At 40.0% G+C, this 24,668-nt stretch overlaps 1 protein-coding gene across 1 annotated transcript in view; it reads right to left on the reverse strand.

The window, feature by feature from the left end:
- Positions 1-11,009: 11,009 nt before the first annotated feature.
- The window catches only part of LOC134325607 (NACHT, LRR and PYD domains-containing protein 12-like), a 39,371-nt gene continuing 25,712 nt past the window's right edge, over positions 11,010-24,668 (reverse strand). The window contains exons 8-13 of the mRNA XM_063007860.1: positions 24,083-24,256; positions 21,131-21,304; positions 19,637-19,810; positions 13,621-13,794; positions 11,999-12,172; positions 11,010-11,510 (exon numbers count right to left, since the gene is read on the reverse strand). Coding sequence (XP_062863930.1) covers positions 11,501-11,510; positions 11,999-12,172; positions 13,621-13,794; positions 19,637-19,810; positions 21,131-21,304; positions 24,083-24,256 — 880 coding nt within the window. The 3' untranslated portion in view covers positions 11,010-11,500. The remainder of the gene's footprint in view (positions 11,511-11,998; positions 12,173-13,620; positions 13,795-19,636; positions 19,811-21,130; positions 21,305-24,082; positions 24,257-24,668) is intronic.

Here is a 24,668-nt window from a genome sequence, read left to right on the forward strand (position 1 = left end):
AACAGCTTTTTCTTTGGTTAAAAAGGAATCAGACAAATCTAAAACATCAGAATACTTAGCTTGTGACCGGGTGACAACACATGAGGTGAAAACGTCAGGGTATTCTTTCGCCAACCCATCCACCATGCAATCTTGGCACTCATCCACCACTTCCACTGGCGGTACCACCTTTCCACCGGCCAAGTCGTTTCCTAGAAAAAAGTCAATTCCAGGTACAGGCAGAATAGGACGCACACCAACTTTCACCTCTCCTCTCACAAGCTCTGACTCTAAATGAACATAGTGCAGTGGTACACGTACACATCCCATCTCCAACCCTTGGCACAATACATGAGAACCACAGGAAATCTCTGTAGAGAAAGGGAGTATATCTGCACGCACAAAAGACTGGGCAGCTCCAGTGTCTCTTAAAATGACCACTTCAATGCTTTCACCATTTTTTACCGAAATTTTTCCCTTAAAAATAAAAGGCAGATAACATTCATCAGTCAGAATAGCAGAGGGTCCTACAGTGGGTGGACAAGCTAGAGCAACTGGCGTGTGCAAATTTGGACTTTGGCGTTTCTGCTTACGCTGTAGCATTTGGCAATTTGCAGCTATGTGACCACGCTTATGACAATAGAAGCATTCTGGTGCACCAAGAAACTTAGTTGTCAAACTGGGCAGTGGACTTGGTGTACCAGACCTTCCAGACTTCACCTCAACATCATTCAGGTTTACTGACCTGGTCTTTGGTACAAAAAGAGTTTTATTTAAAAGTACAAACTCATTTGCCATTACTGCTGCTTGGGACATAGATGTAGCTTTGCCTTCATTTAAATGAATCACTAACTTATCTGGCATGCCAGTTTTAAAGTCTCCCAACAACATAAGTTCTCTTAGTGTTTCAAAGGTGGTAACCTTCTGGGCTGCTAACCATTTGTCAAACAGCTGGCTTTTCTCTCGGGTAAACTCAACATACGTCTGGGACTGAGCTTTTCTAAAGTTATGGAACGCTTTTCCTGTAAGTTTGCTCTGGAGCAACAAGGTCCACAAATCTTTTGGCCATTTTAATGCTATGGCCATCCTTTCAAACAAGCTAAAGTAGCTATCAACCTCAGCTTCTCTAAAGGGTGGAACCAACCCAATGTGCTTAGTTATTGGGAACTCATTACTCACACTTGAATGGGTTCCTGACCTGAAACCTCAAGTGTTTTCACAGGTTGATTAGCAACAGGGGAACTAGGGCACGTGAGCACTCTCAGATGGGGATCAGACCACTGGAGTTCCAACTCCCGTAATCGAACCTCCCTAACTATTTCTAGCTCATTTCTAACAACCTGCTTAATTTCCTTTTAAAAAGCTGGTGGGATAGAGACAAACCAATATTGTCAGCAATCTCCAACAACTCATCTTTCTTGCAACCATCCAGAAAAACTCTAGTGGGATTGCTCAAACGTTGCCATAGTATCACCAACACAAAACTCACTAGAGAACAATAACCAAACCGCAGGGAGTTTAAACCACAACAAGCTCCGCCTAGAAACTCTGGTAACTTTAGTCCAGTGCCCAGGGCCCCTCAATAAAAGATCCTGGATGAGCCCCCACTTGTTACGGCCCCTTGGATGTTATAAGGGGTATGGATGGGGTCGGTAACAAAATTTAACTGCACCGAAGTACCAGCGTGGCAGAACAAACGGATTCAGACACTTTGTTTTTATATATATCCTGGTCAAAATGAAAATTATGGTACAAACACAGATTTTTTATAACCAAAAAAAACAAGGAGGGGCGCTGGGCTATAGGTGGTGCTAAAGGAAAGAAAATAATAAAACATAACAAGTCTTTCCTATTATAAATCAATACAATTTCTAACTCCTAACAAAAAGAATCAAAACAAAACTAACTACTCTAAGCTTACCTGTCTTAATCAAAAATACAAGGGGTGGCACACACCTCTTACCTAATGTATTTTAGACAGGGAGTTACCTATGTGTAGTGTTTATGTATGGGCGTGCCCTTTCTTACCTGCCCAGACCCTGAAACACAGCCACGCGTCCTTCGTGGTGACACTCGCACAAAAAACCAAAAGTTTGGGTATTTGACCATTAGAAACGTCACAAGTACCAAAGCGAAATCCATGCAAACATGCCGTCTGTTAGGTTTTTAACATATCATTATTAAACATAAATTACATCCAGACCACATGGTCTATTGTTCAAAATGACGCCGTGACCCGGATCCCCCCCCCCTGACTCATACCGAAGGGGGGAGGCGGAGCCCGGGGCTTTTTAGCACATTTCATTGGCTCCAACAGCAGCGGCGTAGGAGGAGCCTAGACTAGTTTAAAAAAAAAAAGGATGGCGGGCTCAGATCTGCCTCTTTCTTACGTGGTGTGTCTAGACTGCAGGAGAAAAGGAGCGCCGGCCGGCTTAGCTCTGATATATATTCACAGATTATTTTTACACTTAATAAAGTGTTTTAAAGAGTACTTTCTGGACTTCCTTCGACTGCTTTCTTCAGGACCTTTTGAACAAAAGATTTATCCTAACAAATGGTAGCAGAGGATGGTTCAAGAGGTCTGAGGATTGCATCAGAATTAATTCAGCTGACTGAGGTAAGACCAGGAATTCTGAAAAAATCTTTTGTACTCAGTACAAAGGCGCGCGCCTGCTTAAGGTAAACAGACGTTCTCTGTATATATATTAGATGCATTTATTATTTAGCGTACTGAGTGTGAAAGTGAATCTCAGAATCCGTAAGTGTCTGATTAAATTACTAAAGTATCATTAGATAGTTTAAAACTGTGAATATATGTTGGAGCTAAAAAATTTATGTTTCCTGATTGCTGAGTTTGAATCAGACCGAGCAAAATAAACGGTAAAGGGCTGTTCGGCAGAGGCTTCACCCGGAACACCATTGGAGCGAAACGTGTCTGTCTGTTTCAAAAGCAGGGGCGCGTGATTCGAAAGATCTAAGTTTTAACGAGTCTGGGACTGGGTTAATTCTATAGATCTCAAATTTTCGAGCGTTGGATCTAGAAGTCTGGCAGTTTTAAAAACGAGATTCTATGATTCGAGCGTTGGAAATAATAGGGTCTGGCAGTTTTAAAAACGAGATTCTATAATTCGAGCGTTGTAAAACCTAGGGTCTGGCAGTTTTAAAAACGGGATTCTATGAATGAGCAAACGTTGGAAATCTATTACCTGGCAGTTCAAAGGACGGGGTTCTATGATTTGAACGTGGAAATCTTAGGCGTCTGGCAGTTTAAAAAAACGGGATTCTATGTAAAAGATTGTCCTAAAATTCGGACTTGACTGTTTTGGGAACGGAGTTCGGTTAATTAGACTACTTTAAATTCTAAATTTGGTTCGAAAACAGTACATCGGGAGTTTGTTTGTCAGTGTTTCTGTGCGTATTTATATGTAACCTTTTGTTTGTCCGCCATCTTGCACACGCGTGTTTTTCTGTCTGTCCGCCATTTTGGCTTTCTGTCTGTACGCCATTTTGTCTTGGGAATGCAACGTGGTCTCCCGTCTATCCGCCATTTTGTTTCTTGAGAACGCAGCGTGGCTTTCTGTCTGTACGCCATTTTGTCTTGGGAATGCAACGTGGTCTCCCGTCTATCCGCCATTTTGTTTCTTGAGAACGCAGCGTGGCTTTGTCTGTCCGCCATTTTGGCTCTGGGTTGCGCAGCGTGGTTTCTTTTGTTCGGCGGCCATTTTGGACCAGAGAGCTGAGCGTGGTTTTCTGTCTGTCCACCATTTTGGCTCTGGGAGAGCTGAGCGTGGTTTTCTGTCTGTCCACCATTTTGGCTCTGGGAGAGCTGAGCGTATTTTTCTGTGTATCCGCCTTTTTGGCTCCATGTGAGCAGCTTGCCGTATCTTGTCCATCGGCTATCTTTGTACGCCTGGATTGGGTAAGTGCTGCAGTTAATTTTATAATCGACTTTATTTTTATAATCTTAAGATAACTGAGTTAAGATGAAGTATTTATGGTACCTTATTAAGTGTGTTTTAAGGTAGATAGCGCTCTTGAACTTTAAGGTTCTTAAACCAGGAAAGAGTGGAATTCATCCATGTGTGACATAGGACATTTTCACACAAATAGTTAAGGAAAATCTCCTTAATCAGAGTTGTTATAGTGAATAAGATTAAAAAATTTTTGACTAACCCAACGCTTGTTAATCGTGTTAGGAGCTTTGCATGTATTGTTGAGAGATTGTTATATTGTTTTTTGTTTTAATGTGTGGGGTAATGCTGGGCAATAATTCGACATCAATATGTCGCAAGTGGGGAATGTTTCAATAGCGGGGATATGATTTTAAACAAATTCGATCAATACACATACATACACGAATCCAGTGCTTAGTGTTACCGCTCTGATCGCACTGGTTACTGTAACACAGTAGTTTTTAAAGCACATTTCACAGACTGTAATTTTGCTTTTGCTTAAGTATGTTTTGTATTAGTAATTGTTACATTTTGAGCACATACCGAGCAAAATAAAAAACGCTAAAGAAATCGCGAATTCAGTGAGTTGCGACAGGGAGTCGAGTCTTTTGTCCCGGTTCCTTTTGAAGAGCCGCGTATTTACATGGCGACTGCCGGAAGAGTCGGTTCCTTTGTTTCGGTTAGGAGAGCCGATTCATAGATTCGAATCATTTTGCGACACATCGCTAGTGTTTATACAGTTTGAAAAAGTTTTATGTCTTTTGAAATGACACATTACATATCCCTAACTGTTTTAATTGTTGTATCATCATGTTTCTTCTATTGCTTTTGAGTTAAGGACAACATTTCTTCTATTACATTTGAATTAAAAACTACTGTTGAGGTTTGTATCCACTCCCGTTTACATTACACAGAGGAGACCCCCTGCTGTTTACTCGGTGAGTACATTTTAAATGAGTTACTTTCTACTTTTTGCTTGAGTGGATTTTCAGAGTAGTAACTTTACTTGTAATTAAGTAAAGATTAATTAAAGTAATAGTACTTTTACTTGAATACCCTTTTTGGTACTCTTTCCACCTCTGATTAGGACATATGGTAATATATTAGATTACATATTGTCAAAGCTTATGTTTATTTGAGAGTGATGTCGTGTTTTTCTCTGTGTACAAATGCTGAATACAAGTTAAAAGGTAAAAGCTAATATGTTACTGTTTCTAAAATATTGTGTAGTTGTAAAGAGTGAGATTTCATAGCCCTATAAATCTTATGAGGTGTGATCATTTGTTTGCCTCTTGAATTAAGTTGGAAATAATGCCAGAAGGTACCACTATTTCTGTACAAGACAGGGACTCTGATCCCTTCTGGATTTGTGCAGAATTTTCTTTGTCTTTGTCTGATACAGAAATATCCGTAGTTATAATAGGTGATCTTGAGGGTCATACTTATCTAACTCGGTTAGTGCCAAATTATGTTCTATAACTGAAAGGAAAACATCTCACGTATCAAGATAATGATTGTATAAATACTACAGTGTACTTCTAAAATTTAACATTATTATCAAATGCTGTAATGTACTTAATCCTACCACTTTTTACTAATTGCAGGAGATGGTGAACATCATGACTGTATTACTCTATCTATTTTTTCTGGGCCTGATAGGAATCCTGAATTGGAAATGTTTGTGAAAGGATTTGCATCCAGAGATGCTGCAACAGACAGGAAACAAGTGGGCTTAGTTAAAATTTTAGCAAATGATACTTTGTGTCATTGTCCCTCCTATTCTATTTAAGTGGAACTATTTAAGTAAAGTTTTGTTCCAATTTTACAGGACAATGCCAGAGGTGACACTGCCGACAAAGCTGTTGCACACCTTCCACTGCTCACTAACGACATTATTTGTTTACAGGTCCAGCTAACACCAGACTTTGATTGAACTAACTTTAAAATTCTGTGCTTTCCAACAGGATAAACACATTTAGAAGGTTTATTTAATATTTTATTTTCAAGATTTGATTGTAAAATTTGAAAAAGGGGGGAGTATTATGGCAGGAATAAGAATTTATGTTTAATATGCCGCTTTGTGTATTAAATCCTGTGATACATTGTGCTGGGGCAGCTGGACTGGCAGACCTACGGATATGCATGCAGATTTAGGGACGCCTGGTGAAGGTAATCTTCAGTCTTACCTCACATATGAGGACATTAAATTTTGGTTTTGTTATGCCTTATTCCTTGACCTGCTAAACTTCGATCGATTGTCCCCATTAGTGGACACTTTTGTCTGCCAGCTAGTGGTAGCAAAAGTACTAGAACACTAATAAAGTTTGTTTGCTTCTTTATTGGGATTTTGACGTTATGTTTTGCACTTTGGTTACATTTATGACAGGAGCGGTGGTTGCTCATTGCACGGGATTCAGGTTATATCGGGCACAGACATGGACAGTTCAGTGTCTCTGGTTCGCCTCGCTGGCATGTCTTTGGACTGTGGGAGGAAACCGGAGCACCCGGGGAAAACCAACATGCGGGCTCCGCGGGGGGGGGACCTTCTTGCTGTGACAGTGTGCGACGGTACTACCCACTGAGCCACCGTGTCGCCCAACTAAGGTTAAAAACATAAGGAATAGGAAAAATGCATTGAAAAAATCAAAGCTCGGGTCTCAGGAGATTAAATATAATTGCTTACACGGACTCCGGTAAGATTCAATTTAATTGGTAATATTTTTTGGAAATTGGTAATTGGTAATTGGTAATATTTGATGCTTGTGTTGTATCCGATGAATCTTTTCTAGCTAATTGATCAGGTCAACTCACTCATTTTATACTATATAGTTTATTGAAGAAGTTAGATTGGTTCAATGTGGTGCAGTAAACCTTGTGGCAATACTATGCATGATCATAGATGAGTGCAATTTAAAGATTGAGGGAATAGTGAGAAGAAAATAACTTGTTAGGAGAGAAGTACATGAAGGGGGGTGACTGGAGACCCAGGTCATAGGTTTCACAGACACACAGCAACCCAGCGGGGGGTTGAGGCCTTAAACTGCAGGCCCTGCATGAGTAAAGAGAAGTCTGATATTTAATCTACTGTGTACTGGCTGAGGATGGTGGACACTTATGCAGTACCAAAGATGATGTAAAAATTATGAATACCAGATCTTGCAGATGTGTGTCATGGCTGTTGTTGCATTCTGATGTTTGAGTAAAGCAGTGTTCAAGAGGCATATGGGGTGCTGAGGTACAGAATGCCAAAGTAATGACATCATCAGACAAGAGGAAGGGAAAGCTGATGTGAGACTGGATGGAGACGTTATGCAGTGAAATCTCAAGACCGTGTGGGACAGTAGTGTGTTTTAATAGACATCCACCTGAAGATCTGGGTTCCATAATAAAAAGTGAGGGGTTCGGTAACATCTTATAGAGGTTTTGGATGTATTTTACAGTAAGGTATTAGAATAACAATAATTCGTGTAGAAAAAGTTTTGGTTACAAGAGTAAATTAGAAAGAGCTACAAGTGCTTGTGTTTTAGTGAGAGTAGGGATGCAGGTACCATAGTGATGTGGGGTTAATGACATTTGTAGGGAGATGTAACAATAATACAATAGAGATAGTATATGTTTGTTTCCATAGGGCCATTGTCGGTCGCGGTGAAGTAATTGTTTGTTTCCAGGGGATCACTGTCGATTGCCCTGAAGTATATGTTTGTTTCCATAGGACCATTGTCGGTCGCGGTGAAGTATATGTTTGTTTCCATAGGGCCATTGTCGGTCGCGGTGAAGTAATTGTTTGTTTCCAGGGGATCACTGTCGATTGCCCTGAACTATATGTTTGTTTCCATAGGGCCATTGTCGGTCGCGGTGAAGTAATTGTTTGTTTCCAGTAGACACTGTTGTTGTACTGAGGTTTACGTTCTTTTGTCTGAGTTGTGTTTGGACAACCGAGTGAGCTGTGCCAGGGAATGTTAAAAGAATACTCGTATTCTTCGACTAGGCAGGAGTCTTCTGTTCTAGGGTGTGTCTCGTTAAAACCTATCAGTTTATCTTTGTCTTAATACGTGTTACAGATTTTGCTCGAAAGGTTGTTTAAAGCGGTCTAAAATGTCTAATTTAGCACATAGAGAATTTATCCATGTCTCACCCACTAACTCAGGAACCAACCCCAACCAACATCAAAGCTTATAAAGACAATTACACCTGTTTCAGGAGCAACAAACCAGAACCGATAAACAGGGGACATTTTTCAGAAGGGATGTGTGTATGAATGGGTGTCTGTCGCTAAAACACTGAATGAACTGCCAAAGGCAGCTCACTTGCGGCCCTGACGCTAACCTTCCTTACTCGCCGGCGCCGCATTGGTGTCAGAAGTGGGATCGTGGTGTTTGGGTGGCTCTGATGGTTTGGTGAGCCAATATGCCCGGTCTGTCTGAGTGCGCTAGCCCAGGTGGCTGTAGGGGCAGGGTGCCCGGTCCAGCAGTGGGTGGAAGAGCGACTCGGCAGTGTAATGGGGTGCGGTCCAGACATGGAGCCACCCAGTGGACGCTGGTGAGTGGGTCACCGGGACGGTTGACCATTAGGGAGGGGACAGTGTAGCGTCGCCACTGGGTCTGGCACGGGCTTTACCCAGAAAGCCTTGCGGCAGTGGTGTCTAAGCTCACCGTGGCCGTGTATCCCGTTGTTGGGAGTGGGGTGGCTGCAGTGAGGGCTGGGTAAGTAGCTTATATGTTTGTCTGTTGTATGATTGTATGTGTGTATGAATGAGTTAAGTGGCTAGAAGGGATGTTTGGGCCATGGAAGGAAGTTATTACGGGTTTAGTGATGTCAGTATGAGAGTGTGGGATTGGCAATTTTAGTGGTATGTTGAGAATTCTCTTGTAGATAATTAGAAATAATTACTGATAAATGTTAAGGTGTGGTTCCTCTTTCACTGACAAAGGTATGGTGGGCATGCCTTGACTCCTGGTGAGTCCAAAGGATCCGGTGTGGTTAGAGTCCATGCCAGTTTGGTTAGAGTCCAAACTCAAAGCCTGGTACCAAGTCAGTTGGTCCGAGTCCAACTGTGAAAGCCTGAACGGGTTCAGGTCGGTTGGTTAAAGTCCAACCATTTGTGTGGTAAGTTATTTTCTGGTCCGTGTCGAGCAGTCGGTCCTGAAAACCAATATAGCAATTGCTTTGTGGAATAATCAGTGGAATTGATTAAGTTTCCTATTGCATGGTTAGCAATTGGTTAGTAAAGTCAGTGAGGCTAGAACTGGTCAGGGAAACTACTTACCGGGGTCTTGGTGATGTCAGCATGCGTAGGATTGGTAATTTTAGTGATATGTTGTTGTTGTGGTATCCCGTGCATCAGGGTATTAATAGAAATTTTTTAATAGATATAGTGAGTGGAGGAAGCAGAGGGGGGCAGGATCCACCAGTTATCCAGATGGTGTTGGCTGATTTGTCGAGATATCAGGTAGATGATGAGGAGGAGGATACCCTTGAAGGTGGGCCGGAAGACCCACTTCGAGCGGCATAAGTGCTACTAACTCTGCTTAATTAAAGGTAAAACCGACCAGACAAGATGAGGAGAGAGGACCAGCACTACTAATCACACACCGTGATGAAGGAAGGAGACTTGGAAGGACTGGCAGAGGCAGACACTGAGGGGACTGGAAGACCCACTCCAAGGGACAGAAGTGGCACTAACTGGACCTGCCTACAGGGAACAACCCACAGCAGAAAAGCCCGACAAAACCGACTATGTGGAAGAAGAGTCCAGCGGAATCAACGGAGCGGAACAAGACGAGGGGGGAGAATTTAGTTAGACTAGGAGAAAAAAACATAAACATATAGTTCGCAGACACATAGACCATCTTTGAAAACACTAGTTAAGTGCAACACACATAGTTTAGCTGCAAAACGCAAGGGGTTAGTTCAGGATTGTTTACAATGTATATATGTTTGGTACTCTGCTATTTTTAGGAAATGTTTGTGCTGCTGTGGAAACAGGTAAGGCCGACAGGGGAGAATCCATAAGACATTAGGAGTCATGCAGAGACACAGGAGCTATGGGCCCCTTCTGAATATCTGCAGCTCCGTCTGGTGGAGGACAACCTGAACGGACTTCCTGTAGAAGCCACGCACCCATTGTTTTTATTTTATTTTTCTCGTGTTTGATTTCCTATTTTTTAAATTACTTTATTTTGATTTCCTGTTTTTATTATTTTTTGTTTGTTTGTTTGTTTCAGGGTTAGGAGCTGTTGCGATAGGTACGGTTCCTTTAGTTTAACTGGTAGCCTTTTTATTTTTAGAAACGTTTTATTGTATAAAATTCAGCCCAGTGGCCATGTAGTCAGAAGGGGTTAAATTGGGGGGTTGCTGACAGCTATCCTTGTCTCCTGGGATCTAGAAACACCTAACCTATAGTTAAAAGTTATTGTGAAAGCATTAAGATGCTTTCAAGGGGGGATTTTTAGGTTTTTAACATATCATTATTAAACATAAATTACATCCAGACCACATGGTCTATTGTTCAAAATGACGCCGTGACCCGGATCCCCCCCCCCTGACTCATACCGAAGGGGGGAGGCGGAGCCCGGGGCTTTTTAGCACATTTCATTGGCTCCAACAGCAGCGGCGTAGGAGGAGCCTAGACTAGTTTAAAAAAAAAAAGGATGGCGGGCTCAGATCTGCCTCTTTCTTACGTGGTGTGTCTAGACTGCAGGAGAAAAGGAGCGCCGGCCGGCTTAGCTCTGATATATATTCACAGATTATTTTTACACTTAATAAAGTGTTTTAAAGAGTACTTTCTGGACTTCCTTCGACTGCTTTCTTCAGGACCTTTTGAACAAAAGATTTATCCTAACACGTCAAAAGACAAAACTCCGTCTTTCCGCCACGCAACTGGTCCGCTGCCACCACGCTGCTGATTTTACGTCGCTTATATGACGTGATCAATTTGTGAAGTCCCGCCTCTGCAGCATCATGATTCACGGACCCCAGGCATCAGAGATCAGCTCCGATACAGCTCATGCAGTTAGGCATAAAAGAAAAAGACAATTACCATGGAGCATAAACATTTTTTAATGAAATAAACCCCATATGTGCTTGGGCACGTAACATAAAGTTTTATTGTTTTATACACATTAATGTACACCAGAATTCAATACAAATCCATTATTAATCATGATTTTATTGATATAACTGTACACATGATTAAAATCAGAATGTGGTTTAATAATATCAGATGAATCTGTGACTGATCTGAGTGAATTAGATGTTGAATGTACAGGACGAGCGCTGTGTCTCCAGAGTCTGATCATAATAACAATCTATTCAGCATCATAAACACTTTCTTCTTGTGATTAAAACCTTTTCTACAGTTTCTCACTCGTGTCATGATGTCTGAATCCTGCACAGTTTCATTTTCTCATTCACATCCTGTACAGATGTTTTAATCACAGCTGTAAATCACCTCTGTGGTCATTTGAATTGTAGAATGATGGACATGTTCTCCGTTCCTCAACATAGATGAAGACGGAGATTAAAAGCAGCGATTATTTCTGGGATGTTCCGTGTATCTTCTGAGTTTATCACCAAATCCTGAAAGTAATAAAATAATAATTAATAACAGTCCTGTGTTTTTATATTTAATGAACTACAGATCAACCGTTCCATCATGTTTCCATCACCTCACATGTTCTCTCTTCTTCTCACTGTCATCATAAGCTAAATATTTGTGATGATTTTGTATATTAAGTGTTTTGTTTAGTTAAATGTCATTTTCTATGCTAAGAATCATGTTTATATTTATTGACACTTTTTCTGCTCACAGTCAGATAAAAGTTTTTACATGTTGGTGATTAATATTGAAAAGACCAGAGACACAAACTGTCATTATCAGATTTTTATCCACACAATTAAAATCTCTAAAGTTCATTTTTAATCATTATTATAGTTTATTTCCTTTCTGAGTGGTGTTAAATATTATAAATTCAGAGTTCATGTTACAAAGTTCTAAACAGTACAGAGTGGATTTAATGAGAACATTTTATTACTGAACTGGATTCTCTTAAATAGTTTTTACTCACCACAGAATCTCCAGCCTAAAACATTCATCATCCTTTAGATCAGAGAGAAGCTTCTTTCCTAATTCTGTTAGACTGTTTCTAGAAAGACCGAGTTCTCTCAGGTGTGAGGGGTTTGATCTCAGAGCTGAAGCCAGAGCAGAACAACCTTCATCTGATACACCACAATATTTCAATCTGCAGAGAAAACAATGATCAGATCTTCACTGTTTATAATCAGAATTATTACTACACCCAATCATCAAATCAAACTCACACAGAGCAAAACCTGCAATACCCAAGAGCCATTAAATCTATAATTTATCTTTAATTTTAGTGAGAAAAATCCTAAAGATCTTAAATTTTTTACTCATTTTTTCTAAACCACTTCATCCTGCTTAATTCTTTACTAAAAAAAAAAAAGAAAGAAAAAAGCTACAAAAAAAAAACTACATCTTTCAAAACATTTAGATTAAACCTGATATAAGAGAGCAGTTATTAGATGAATATTCAGTGTAAGATCTGATGATGTGTAGGATGGTACAGAAGTGCTGGTTTTGGTTCTGGACCTTCAGAGCTTCTATAAGCTATTATTTACACATAAATAATGTGATGTGCTAGTTAGCTAATAAAGCATTAGTGCACATTGGTGTTTACTAGACATGCAGTAGCTAAAATGAGATGAGAACATGAGGTTACACAGATGCCCGGTTCCTAATGCTGCTATTAGAATTGTGCTCCTCTGTTCCAGTGGGCACATGGATTATGTAGTAAAGTTGTAGATCTGTGTGGTGCTCAGTGCTGGAGGTTATAAGAGTATTTAATGCAGTGCTTTCTGGTTAAGAGATCACTACTCCAGGCACTGTCCAGAACACCTTTACTTCCTTCATTACACTATTAATAAACATTTAAAGCAGCTAAAATACCCTTTAAATAAAAAGATGTTTTAATAATGAGATCAGTTTTAGATCAGATCTGTAAGTCTCTTTATCTGTTGTCACTTTGTCACTTTTGACTTTTTGTATAATTGTTTTCCTGTTTGTTTGTCGTTTATTTGTTCCTTGTATTACTAATTGTTCTTTGTAAGCGTCTTTGGGTTGCTGAAAAGCGCTATATAAATGTGATGTACTATTATTAGTAGTAGTAGTTTTGAGTTCAAGGTTTTTAAATATGAATTTACAGAAGTAAAATGCTGGTGATGATCATGTGAACAGCTGAATTAGTTTCTTGTCTACTTTGGACAAGTACAAATAAAAACCTGGTAGCCAGGACACAAAATTTGCCTCTCAGACACCAGGACTGGTAATTTCTTCACCCCGGGTCAGTATTGTAGAACAATATAAATGTATTATAAAAGAAGAATTCACATTTAATCCTCAGACCAAACTTTAGACCAACTGTTTTATAGAAACTGGAACCAGTAAGTAAAACGGTGACTGTGATGACATTAGTCATTATTAGAGTTGTTCTGGTGGAAGAGCAGTAAAACACTGCTTAGTATTGTTAAATATTTCCTTCTATAGATCATTTATTTAGTAAAGACACAACTTCTATTCAAACCTAAATCCTCTGTTTCAGTCTCACTATTAGAGAAGATGAGTTAGTGAGGAGCAGCTCATGTGTGATTCTCAGAGAGATGATCTTACCTCAGTATCTTCAGTTTACAGTGAGGATTCTTCAGTACAGCAGAGAGACGCTTCACTCCTGAATCTCCTAGATTATTATAAGACAGATTGAGTTCTCTCAGGTGTGAGGGGTTTGATCTCAGAGCTGAAGCCAGAGCAGAACAACCTTCATCTGATACACCACAATTATACAACCTGCAGAGAGAACAATGATCCACTCTTCATTCTCTCAGTTCTAGAGGAACTTCATCATCTACAGAGTCACTACAGTCTACAATCAGTGTGGATGAATCTCTGTGAAACAGTAAAACCAGGTACAAATAAAATAAGACCAATGACGATGAATGATCTGCTGTGGTGACCCCTAACAGGAGCAGCTAAAAAAAATCATCAATTTTGAGACCTACATCTAACCACACATTAAAGAAGTGGTGTGAAAGTGCTTTAGGTTAAAAAAAAGTTTTAATAAAATATGTTCATGATGAAGCTAATTTTTTTCTAAATTGAAAAAAACATCCTGTGTTGGAAAACAATTATTTTATTTTATAGAATTGATTGTTTACACCTGTTAGCAGTGGGTGTGGCTGAAACACCTGAACTAAATAATTAGATGATGTGTCCACATACTTTTGGCAATATAGTGTAAGTGTAAATATAGAGGTAGAATATTGTGGTTATGAAGGTTTTATTGTTGACTGTTTTCTTTATGGCTTCTTTCAGTTGAATGTACTGATAGTTAAAGTGATCTGGATGGTTTGCTGGATTTTTCCTTGATAATGTTGAAAATCATGAGCAGCCATTACTGAATGACTGTACCAGACTGGTTCCTCCTCTCTGTCTCCATTACTGCATGACTGTACCAGACTGGTTCCTGCTCTCTGTCTCCATTACTGAATGACTGTACCAGACTGGTTCCTGCTCTCTGTCTCCATTACTGAATGACTGTACCAGACTGGTTCCTCCTCTCTGTCTCCATTACTGAATTACTGTACCAGACTGGTTCCTCCTCTCTGACTCCATTACTGAATTACTGTACCAGACTGGTTCCTCCTTTCTGACTCCATTACTGAATTACTGTACCAGACTGGTTCCTCCTCTCTGTCTCCATTACTGAATGACTGTACCAGACTGGTTCCTCCTCTCTGTCTCCATTACTAATTACTGTACCAGACTGGTTCCTGCTCTCTGTCTCCATTACTGAATTACTGTACCAGACTGGTTCCTCCTCTCTGTCTCCATTACTGAATTACTGTACCAGACTGGTTCCTCCTCTCTGACTCTATTACTGAATGACTGTACCAGACTGGTTCCTCCTCTCTGACTCCATTACTGAATTACTGTACCAGACTGGTTCCTCCTCTCTGGCTCCATACTGAATTACTGTACCAGACTGGTTCCTGCTCTCTGTCTCCATTACTGAATGACTGTACCAGACTGGTTCCTCCTCTCTGTCTCCATTACTAAATTACTGTACCAGACTGGTTCCTCCTCTCTGTCTCCATTACTGAATTACTGTACCAGACTGGTTCCTCCTCTCTGGCTCCATACTGAATGACTGTACCAGACTGGTTCCTCCTCTCTGTCTCCATTACTGAATTACTGTACCAGACTGGTTCCTCCTCTCTGTCTCCATTACTGAATTACTGTACCAGACTGGTTCCTCCTCTCTGTCTCCATTACTGAATTACTGTACCAGTCTGGTTCCTCCTCTCTGACTCCATTACTGAATTACTGTACCAGACTGGTTCCTGCTCTCTGTCTCCATTACTGAATTACTGTACCAGACTGGTTCCTGCTCTCTGACTGCATTACTGAATGACTGTACCAGACTGGTTCCTCCTCTCTGTCTCCATTACTGAATGACTGTACCAGACTGGTTCCTCCTCTCTGTCTCCATTACTGAATGACTGTACCAGACTGGTTCCTCCTCTCTGTCTCCATTACTGAATGACTGTACCAGACTGGTGCCTCCTCTCTGTCTCCATTACTGAATTACTGTACCAGACTGGTTCCTCCTCTCTGACTCCATTACTGAATTACTGTACCAGACTGGTTCCTCCTCTCTGTCTCCATTACTGAATTACTGTACCAGACTGGTTCCTCCTCTCTGTCTCCATTACTGAATTACTGTACCAGACTGGTGCCTCCTCTCTGTCTCCATTACTGAATTACTGTACCAGACTGGTTCCTCCTCTCTGTCTCCATTACTGAATTACTGTACCAGACTGGTTCCTCCTCTCTGTCTCCAATACTAATGACTGTACCAGACTGGTTCCTCCTCTCTGTCTCCATTACTGTATTACTGTACCAGACTGGTTCCTCCTCTCTGTCTCCATTACTGAATGACTGTACCAGACTGGTTCCTCCTCTCTGTCTCCATTACTGAATTACTGTACCAGACTGGTTCCTCCTCTCTGTCTCCATTACTAATTACTGTACCAGACTGGTGCCTCCTCTCTGTCTCCATTACTGTATTACTGTACCAGACTGGTTCCTCCTCTCTGTCTCCAATACTAATTACTGTACCAGACTGGTTCCTCCTCTCTGTCTCCATTACTGAATTACTGTACCAGACTGGTTCCTCCTCTCTGTCTCCATTACTGAATGACTGTACCAGACTGGTTCCTCCTCTCTGTCTCCATTACTAATTACTGTACCAGACTGGTTCCTCCTCTCTGTCTCCATTACTGAATGACTGTACCAGACTGGTTCCTCCTCTCTGTCTCCATTACTGAATGACTGTACCAGACTGGTTCCTCCTCTCTGTCTCCAATACTAATTACTGTACCAGACTGGTTCCTCCTCTCTGTCTCCATTACTGTATTACTGTACCAGACTGGTTCCTCCTCTCTGTCTCCATTACTGTATTACTGTACCAGACTGGTTCCTCCTCTCTGTCTCCAATACTAATTACTGTACCAGACTGGTTCCTCCTCTCTGTCTCCATTACTGAATGACTGTACCAGACTGGTTCCTCCTCTCTGTCTCCATTACTGAATGACTGTACCAGACTGGTTCCTCCTCTCTGTCTCCATTACTGTATTACTGTACCAGACTGGTTCCTCCTCTCTGTCTCCATTACTAATTACTGTACCAGACTGGTTCCTCCTCTCTGTCTCCATTACTGAATGACTGTACCAGACTGGTTCCTCCTCTCTGTCTCCATTACTGAATGACTGTACCAGACTGGTTCCTCCTCTCTGTCTCCATTACTGAATTACTGTACCAGACTGGTTCCTCCTCTCTGTCTCCATTACTGTATGACTGTACCACACTGGTTCCTCCTCTCTGTCTCCATTACTAATTACTGTACCAGACTGGTTCCTCCTCTCTGACTCCATTACTGAATTACTGTACCAGACTGGTTCCTTCTCTCTGTCTCCATTACTGTATTACTGTACCAGACTGGTTCCTCCTCTCTGACTCCATTACTGAATTACTGTACCAGACTGGTTCCTCCTCTCTGTCTCCATTACTGAATGACTGTACCAGACTGGTTCCTCCTCTCTGTCTCCATTACTGAATTACTGTACCAGACTGGTTCCTGCTCTCTGTCTCCATTACTGAATTACTGTACCAGACTGGTTCCTCCTCTCTGTCTCCATTACTGAATTACTGTACCAGACTGGTTCCTCCTCTCTGTCTCCATTACTGAATTACTGTACCAGACTGGTTCCTCCTCTCTGTCTCCATTACTGAATGACTGTACCAGACTGGTTCCTCCTCTCTGACTCCATTACTGAATGACTGTACCAGACTGGTTCCTGCTCTCTGTCTCCATTACTGAATTACTGTACCACACTGGTTCCTGCTCTCTGTCTCCATTACTGCATGACTGTACCAGACTGGTTCCTCCTCTCTGTCTCCATTACTGAATGACTGTACCAGACTGGTTCCTCCTCTCTGTCTCCATTACTGAATGACTGTACCAGACTGGTTCCTCCTCTCTGTCTCCATTACTGAATGACTGTACCAGACTGGTTCCTCCTCTCTGTCTCCATTACTGAATTACTGTACCAGACTGGTTCCTCCTCTCTGTCTCCATTACTGAATGACTGTACCAGACTGGTTCCTCCTCTCTGTCTCCATTACTGAATTACTGTACCAGACTGGTTCCTCCTCTCTGTCTCCATTACTGAATTACTGTACCAGACTGGTTCCTCCTCTCTGACTCTATTACTGAATGACTGTACCAGACTGGTTCCTCCTCTCTGACTCCATTACTGAATTACTGTACCAGACTGGTTCCTCCTCTCTGACTCCATTACTGAATTACTGTACCAGACTGGTTCCTCCTCTCTGACTCTATTACTGAATGACTGTACCAGACTGGTTCCTCCTCTCTGACTCCATTACTGAATTACTGTACCAGACTGGTTCCTCCTCTCTGTCTCCATTACTGAATTACTGTACTAGACTGGTTCCTCCTTTCTGACTCCATTACTGAATTACTGTACCAGACTGGTTCCTCCTCTCTTACTCCATTACTGAATTACTGTACCAGACTGGTTCCTGCTTTCTGACTCCATTACTGAATTACTGTACCAGACTGGTTCCTCCTCTCTGACTCCATTACTGAATTACTGTACCAGACTGGTTCCTCCTCTCTGTCTCCATTACTGAATTACTGTACCAGACTGGTTTCTCCTCTCTGACTCCATGATGAAAAATTTAATGGATTTATGTTGATTAAAGAATTTTATTGTATTTCCATCAGGCAGTGAGAGGGACGGCTAATAGTTTTATATTTATATTAATTGTTAGTTTGTTAAGAAATGTTATTAATAATAAAGTTATGATGTCAGTAAAATATTAGTCACTATTCTCTGAATGAATAAATGTTTATTTAAAAACAGCAATGTTACAGTTTGTGGTAGATTTACAGATTCTGTGTAATCGCAGCCATTACAATTTATTACTGACTACATTACCCAGACTTCCTTGGAGGAGCCGCCGCTATAGTGTGATGTAAACAGTTTTAACTAAATGTTTAATAATGTTTTTTATGATGTATTAGATGATCTAACAGAAATATTCTGATCTGGTGTAATAGCAGTAAAACATGAATCAGAAGTAATTCCTCCTCTTGTTTTTAGGATTCCTGCGGCGTCTGGTGTACCTACCTCTGGTCCCTGGTGTCGTAAAAACTACAGAACGCCTTAAACAAAGGCCTTAAATAATAGGTAGGTTTATTTAAGCAGGTGCCGTGTAGCTGCAGGCATCACCCCTTTGGTTTTGCTTGTTATATGGCTGCATATGCTCTCACCTTTTTTCACGAACAGAAAGTATCCACGGGTGTTTACAGGACGGTCGGGTGTGTAGGCTGTATTTGTTTTCAGCGCATTTCGCTAGTCCCTCACTGCATCGCTAGCAGAAGGCTAGCATTAGCATATCTGCTGGATTACACGTGTTCTTTGGGCGTTATGCCACAAGTATTAGTCACTACTGCAATAGCCCAGTGAGTTAACTGTTTGCTCCGGTTCGAATCCGCTTGCAGACTGGCGTTGTTTTTTCTCTTGAACAAAAGTACAGTTCTCAAACCGCGTTTTCGTGAGTTTCTGGCTTTTGTTTTCCGACACTGTGTAGTTCACTGTGGTAACTTTAGCACTTTATAAGGACGAGGTCCTCTCTTTATGTTCGTTCATTGATAGTGCAGCAGAGAGCACAACCTCGTCGCAATTGTACGATTGGGGTTTGCGGCTCAGCTTTTTCCCCTTTTTCATTTTTCTCTTTTAGTGTTCCATTTGCCTGCGACGCCCAACGGCTTTGATCGGGGTTCGCCCGATTTGTTTTGTTAATCTTTGTTAATATTATCTTTTATTGTAAATAAAATATTTTTGTTGTATCTCTGCATCTTGGGTCCTGGTCCTTTCCGCATAACAGTTGTTACAGGTTTATTTTATAGATCATTTCCTCTCTTTATTAAGTAAAGACACAACTTCCATTCAAACCTAAATCCTCTGTTTCAGTCTCACTATTAGAAAAGATGAGTTAGTGAGGAGCAGCTCATGTGTGATTCTCAGAGAGATGATCTTACCTCAGTATCTCCAGTTTACAGTGAGGATTCTCCAGTACAGCAGAGAGACGCTTCACTCCTGAATCTCCTAGATTATTATAAGACAGATAAAGTTCTCTCATGTGTGAGGGGTTTGATCTCAGAGCTGAAGCCAGAGCAGAACAACCTTCATCTGATACACCACAACTATCCAACCTGCAGAGAGAACAATGATCCACTCTTCATTCTCTCAGTTCTAGAGGAACTTCATCATGTACAGAGTCACTAATCTCTGTGAAACAGTAAAATCAATGTACAAATAAAATAAGATGTGGCTGATCTTATTGATCCTGAAGGAAATTGCAGACAGAGATCTCATCCTTCATGTGTAGGTCTCTGGCTTATTTCAGATCTTTCACACTTTTTACTAGGTGGGGCTGGGTGATCTGACTAAAAACCTCATATCTCATTATGCTTTAGAGAAAAGGCGATATACAATACCATATAATGTATCCTTAAAGTACAATGGCAGGCCAACGCCAATATTTTAACTTGTATTGTTTATGTTATCTTAAAAACACAAAACATTGTAGGTTTGACAGATCCTGACTAATTACAGTGTTTATATTTTGTATTATTACAGGCTGTATTTGTATTAATATTGACAACATTTATATTAAATTTTTTAGCAGAATCTCACAATCACATTTCTGCTCTGTTTTACTTTAAATATATCAGCATCAGAAAAATCCAAAACATTTAATATTTAATAATGATTTACTATCATTGCAAAATGAAAGCGCACGGTAAACAACAGCACGCGACCCAGATCAACCACAGTATAACATCATAACCGCAGCTTACCTTGAAGACCATCTTGTATATTTCCAGTATATAAAAATCCATATATAACTGTGTTTATCCACCTAACTAATGAAAACCATCTTAGATCATTTAATGTCATTTATTCTCTCGGCTTTAGTGGTTGAAAGCTAAGACTGGTAATTAGTTCACTAAACTTCATTTATCCAGCAACCAATGAAAAAAGAGCTTGAAATTCCACCCAAAATATGAATTCGGAAGCTCTGATTGGTTTATACATCTGAATCTTTTGAACCGAGGTTGTTTTGCCTACAAAGTGAGCAAACAAATAATTATTTACCACAGATAAGAGCAGTTTTCTGATCTGATTCCAATGAATAATATGTCTAAAAAAGAGTCGTTTCAGCTTTTTCCCCTTTTTCATTTTTCTCTTTTAGTGTTCCATTTGCCTGCGACGCCCAGCGGCTTTGATTGGGGTTCGCCCGATTTGTTTTGTTAATCTTTGTTAATATTATCTTTTATTGTAAATAAAATATTTTTGTTGTATCTCTGCATCTTGGGTCCTGGTCCTTTCCGCATAACAGTTGTTACAGGTTTATTTTATAAATCATTTCCTCTCTTTATTTAGTAAAGACACAGCTTCCATTCAAACCTAAAAAGAAGATGAGTTAGTGAGGAGCAGCTCATGTGTGATTCTCAGAGAGATGATCTTACCTCAGTATCTCCAGTTTACAGTGAGGATTCTCCAGTACAGCAGAGAGACGCTTCACTCCTGAATCTCCTAGTTTATTATCAGACAGATGAAGTTCTCTCAGGTGTGAGGGGTTTGATCTCAGAGCTGAAGCCAGAGCAGCACAACCTTCATCTGATACACCACAATAACACAACCTGCAGAAAAAACAATGATCCACTCTTCATTCTCTCAGTTCTAGAGGAACTTCATCATGTACAGAGTCACTACAGTCCACAATCAGTGTGGATGAATCAACAAAATACAAATAAAATAAGAAGATGTGGCTGATCTCAGGTCTCTGGTTTCTTTTAGATCTCTTTTAGACACTTCTTATTACTAGGTATAAAATGGTAATAATGAGGGTGTGGTTGTGTGTTGGTGCTGGTGTGAGGGGTGGAATGTGCTGCTTTATTCAGTGTTTGATATAAAACCACATTTTCCTTTTTGTGCTCATTTTCTGTTTTATTATAAATGAAGTTTCCTGTGCTGACATGGTGGATCAACAAAACAAAAAAAAGTTTACTGGTCCAGAATTGTACTAGTAACTTTATTTTGACCCTTTAACTAACTGCAAATGTTTGATGATGTAGATCATACTTGGAGTTTATTAGATACTTGTGTGTTTATTAAAAGTTAATAAATTGTGTAAGAGCTCCTGAGCAGTCAGCATATATTAGTGTTGTGAGTTTGTGTTTTCCTTCTATTATGTTCATTAGCATGTTTCAACAGATAGATCGCTGAGTGGAGTGAAGGTGTCTTCGTGACGGCAGCAAATGAATCGTTCAATTTCTGGAATGGCTGAACGTCATCCACATGAACTTTGTAAGTCTCTTATTCATTGTGGATACTTTTTTGTTTTAAAATGTAATTGTGTGTTATCTCCTGTTTATACCTCTGTGATCATTCTCTAATTTGTGTTAAAACTATACATGGTCGTCCCGTTCAACATCCTTTTTTATCCTTCTATAAACATGTTCACCTGCAGTTGTTACATCTCAGTTTCATCTTGTTCTTTTTTTAATTTTTTTTTTTTTTTTCTTCGAGCTCTGTACAATTCATTATTCCAGTTAGATCTCTGTTCACCACAGAACTCCATCACACCACACCCAATTTATCTTACATTTGTAAAATTTTTATCTGGTTTATAGTTCATCATTTGAGATGATTGTTTTACTAAATTTATCTACAAATTTAATTCACCTCAGCAGACGTAACTTAAATCTGATAATTTAGTGATTATGAGTGGTGATTGTACATTATTAATTAACAGGAAGCTTCTAACATATCAAGGTTAAAAAAACTGATAGAAAGAATCCAACACAGTACAACATGAATCAGAAGTAACTCCTCCTCTTAGACTGAAGGACTCAGTATTGTTACAGGTTTATTTTTATAGATTGTAATGGCAGGAATAAGTTTTTATGTTTAATATTACTTAAAGTTTAGTAATATGCTGCTTTGTGTATTAAATCCTGTGTTACATTGTGCTGGAAAGGAGACTGGGAGTTTAGACCACAGAGATAAGCAACTGTTGTTAAGTAATAAAATGTAAAACAATTGGGGGTAATTGTTAGCAGGGTGGGGACTTCAAAGACAAAATAAGGGCGTCAAAGCCCACACCCAATGTCATGTGATCAGAGCAGTATAAGAGATAGGAATTGCATTAAATTCTTCAATCCAATCCAACCAACAATAATCTTTGTTTTTATTTAATTTCTCACCATATTTTTCCATGACAAGATCATTTCCTCTCTTTATTTAGTAAAAACACAACTTCCATTTAAACTAGGGCTGTCGAAGTTAACGCGATAATAACGCATTAACGCATTCTCAATTTAACGCGATTATAAAAATTAGTGCCGTTAACACAAATTCTAGTTCATGTTGACACTTGACTGGTAGAACAAACGTTTTAATGTCGGACTTGCCACCGTTTTTCATTTGCGGTTTGTTAACATAATGTAACCGAGCGTCGTAGTGTCGTAGTAATGCACTTGCATAATAAAGAAGCTGCCAGTCCTCCATTCACGTAACGCTAGGACGGACACTTCAAAATCCTCCTTTTGGAGTGAACTGGTTTCATTTTTGATCAATATTATTTACCATTGGCTCAGGTACATACATTCGAAACAAATGCTTTGTATATCATTGGTTTAACAGCCTCATTTCACTGCTTACAGCGCTACCACTGGCCAATCGGAGAAGGTCCGCCCTCTAAATGCTAGTCTGTGATTGGGTGGTTGAATTTCGCCCGCCCTCTCTGTTTTGTAAACACCGAGTCAATCACTCAGCTCTCATGATCAGGAACGCGGTGAAAATGCCAAAAAGTAAACTTTTGAGGCAGCGATGAACGGACCTAAATATGAAAAGACACAACATTTAGTGAGTAAAACAGTCATTTGTTATATAATTCTTGCTTAAATTGGTCAAAAACTGTTATATGGGTTCTGGATTCATTCTGTGTGTTGCAGTAGCATGTCCCCCTGTTCCTAATATGATGTCCGGCTTTTTGGGGTGTAATGTCCTCCTTTTTGTTACTATGAATCTGGCCACCCTAGTCAAAACACACTCAGTTCGTGTAGAAATGTCCATTAAACCACTGGATAGTATTACTGCCTAGTATGTGAGTGAATAAAACAGTTTTCTCTTGTCCCAGCAGTTTTTAACATAAGTACATTTAGCATAAAATGTGTTCACCATTGTAATTGTAACATTTCACTTAAAAATCCTTGTTTTCTATAACATTTACACAGATTTTTTTAATGCGATTAATCGCGATTAACTATATGAAATTCTGAGATTAATCGCGATTAAAAATTTTAATCGTTTGACAGCCCTAATTTAAACCTAAATCCTCTGTTTCAGTCTCACTATTAGAGAAGATGAGTTAGTGAGGAGCAGCTCATGTGTGATTCTCAGAGAGATGATCTTACCTCAGTATCTCCAGTTTACAGTGAGGATTCTCCAGTACAGCAGAGAGACGCTTCACTCCTGAATCTCCTAGATTATTATCAGACAGATTGAGTTTTCTCAGGTGTGAGGGGTTTGATCTCAGAGCTGAAGCCAGAGCAGAACAACCTTCATCTGGTACACCACAATTATACAACCTGCAGAGAGAATAATGATCCACTCTTCATTCTCTCAGTTCTAGAGGAACTACAATCTACAACACCAGATCAGAAAAAGTTGGGACAGCATGAAAAATGCAAACAAAATAAAAAACAGAGTTTCTTACATTTACTTTGATTTTTATTTAATGTCAGACAGGATGAATCTGAGATATTTCATCTTTTATCTGCTCAACTTTCTTTTCATGTATTAATAAACATCCATTCCTGCATTTCAGACCTGCAACACATTCCAAAAAAAGTTGGCACAGTAAAGCATTTACCACTTTGTAATGTTGCTGTTCCTTTTCACCACTTAAAAGAGGTTTTGGCACCGAGGAGACCAAGTGATTTAGTGTTTCAGCTTTTATTTTGTCTCGTTCTTCCTGCAAACACGTCTTAAGATGTGCAG

This window comes from Trichomycterus rosablanca, chromosome 1 (assembly GCF_030014385.1).
Source record: "Trichomycterus rosablanca isolate fTriRos1 chromosome 1, fTriRos1.hap1, whole genome shotgun sequence".
Lineage (NCBI taxonomy): Eukaryota > Metazoa > Chordata > Actinopteri > Siluriformes > Trichomycteridae > Trichomycterus > Trichomycterus rosablanca.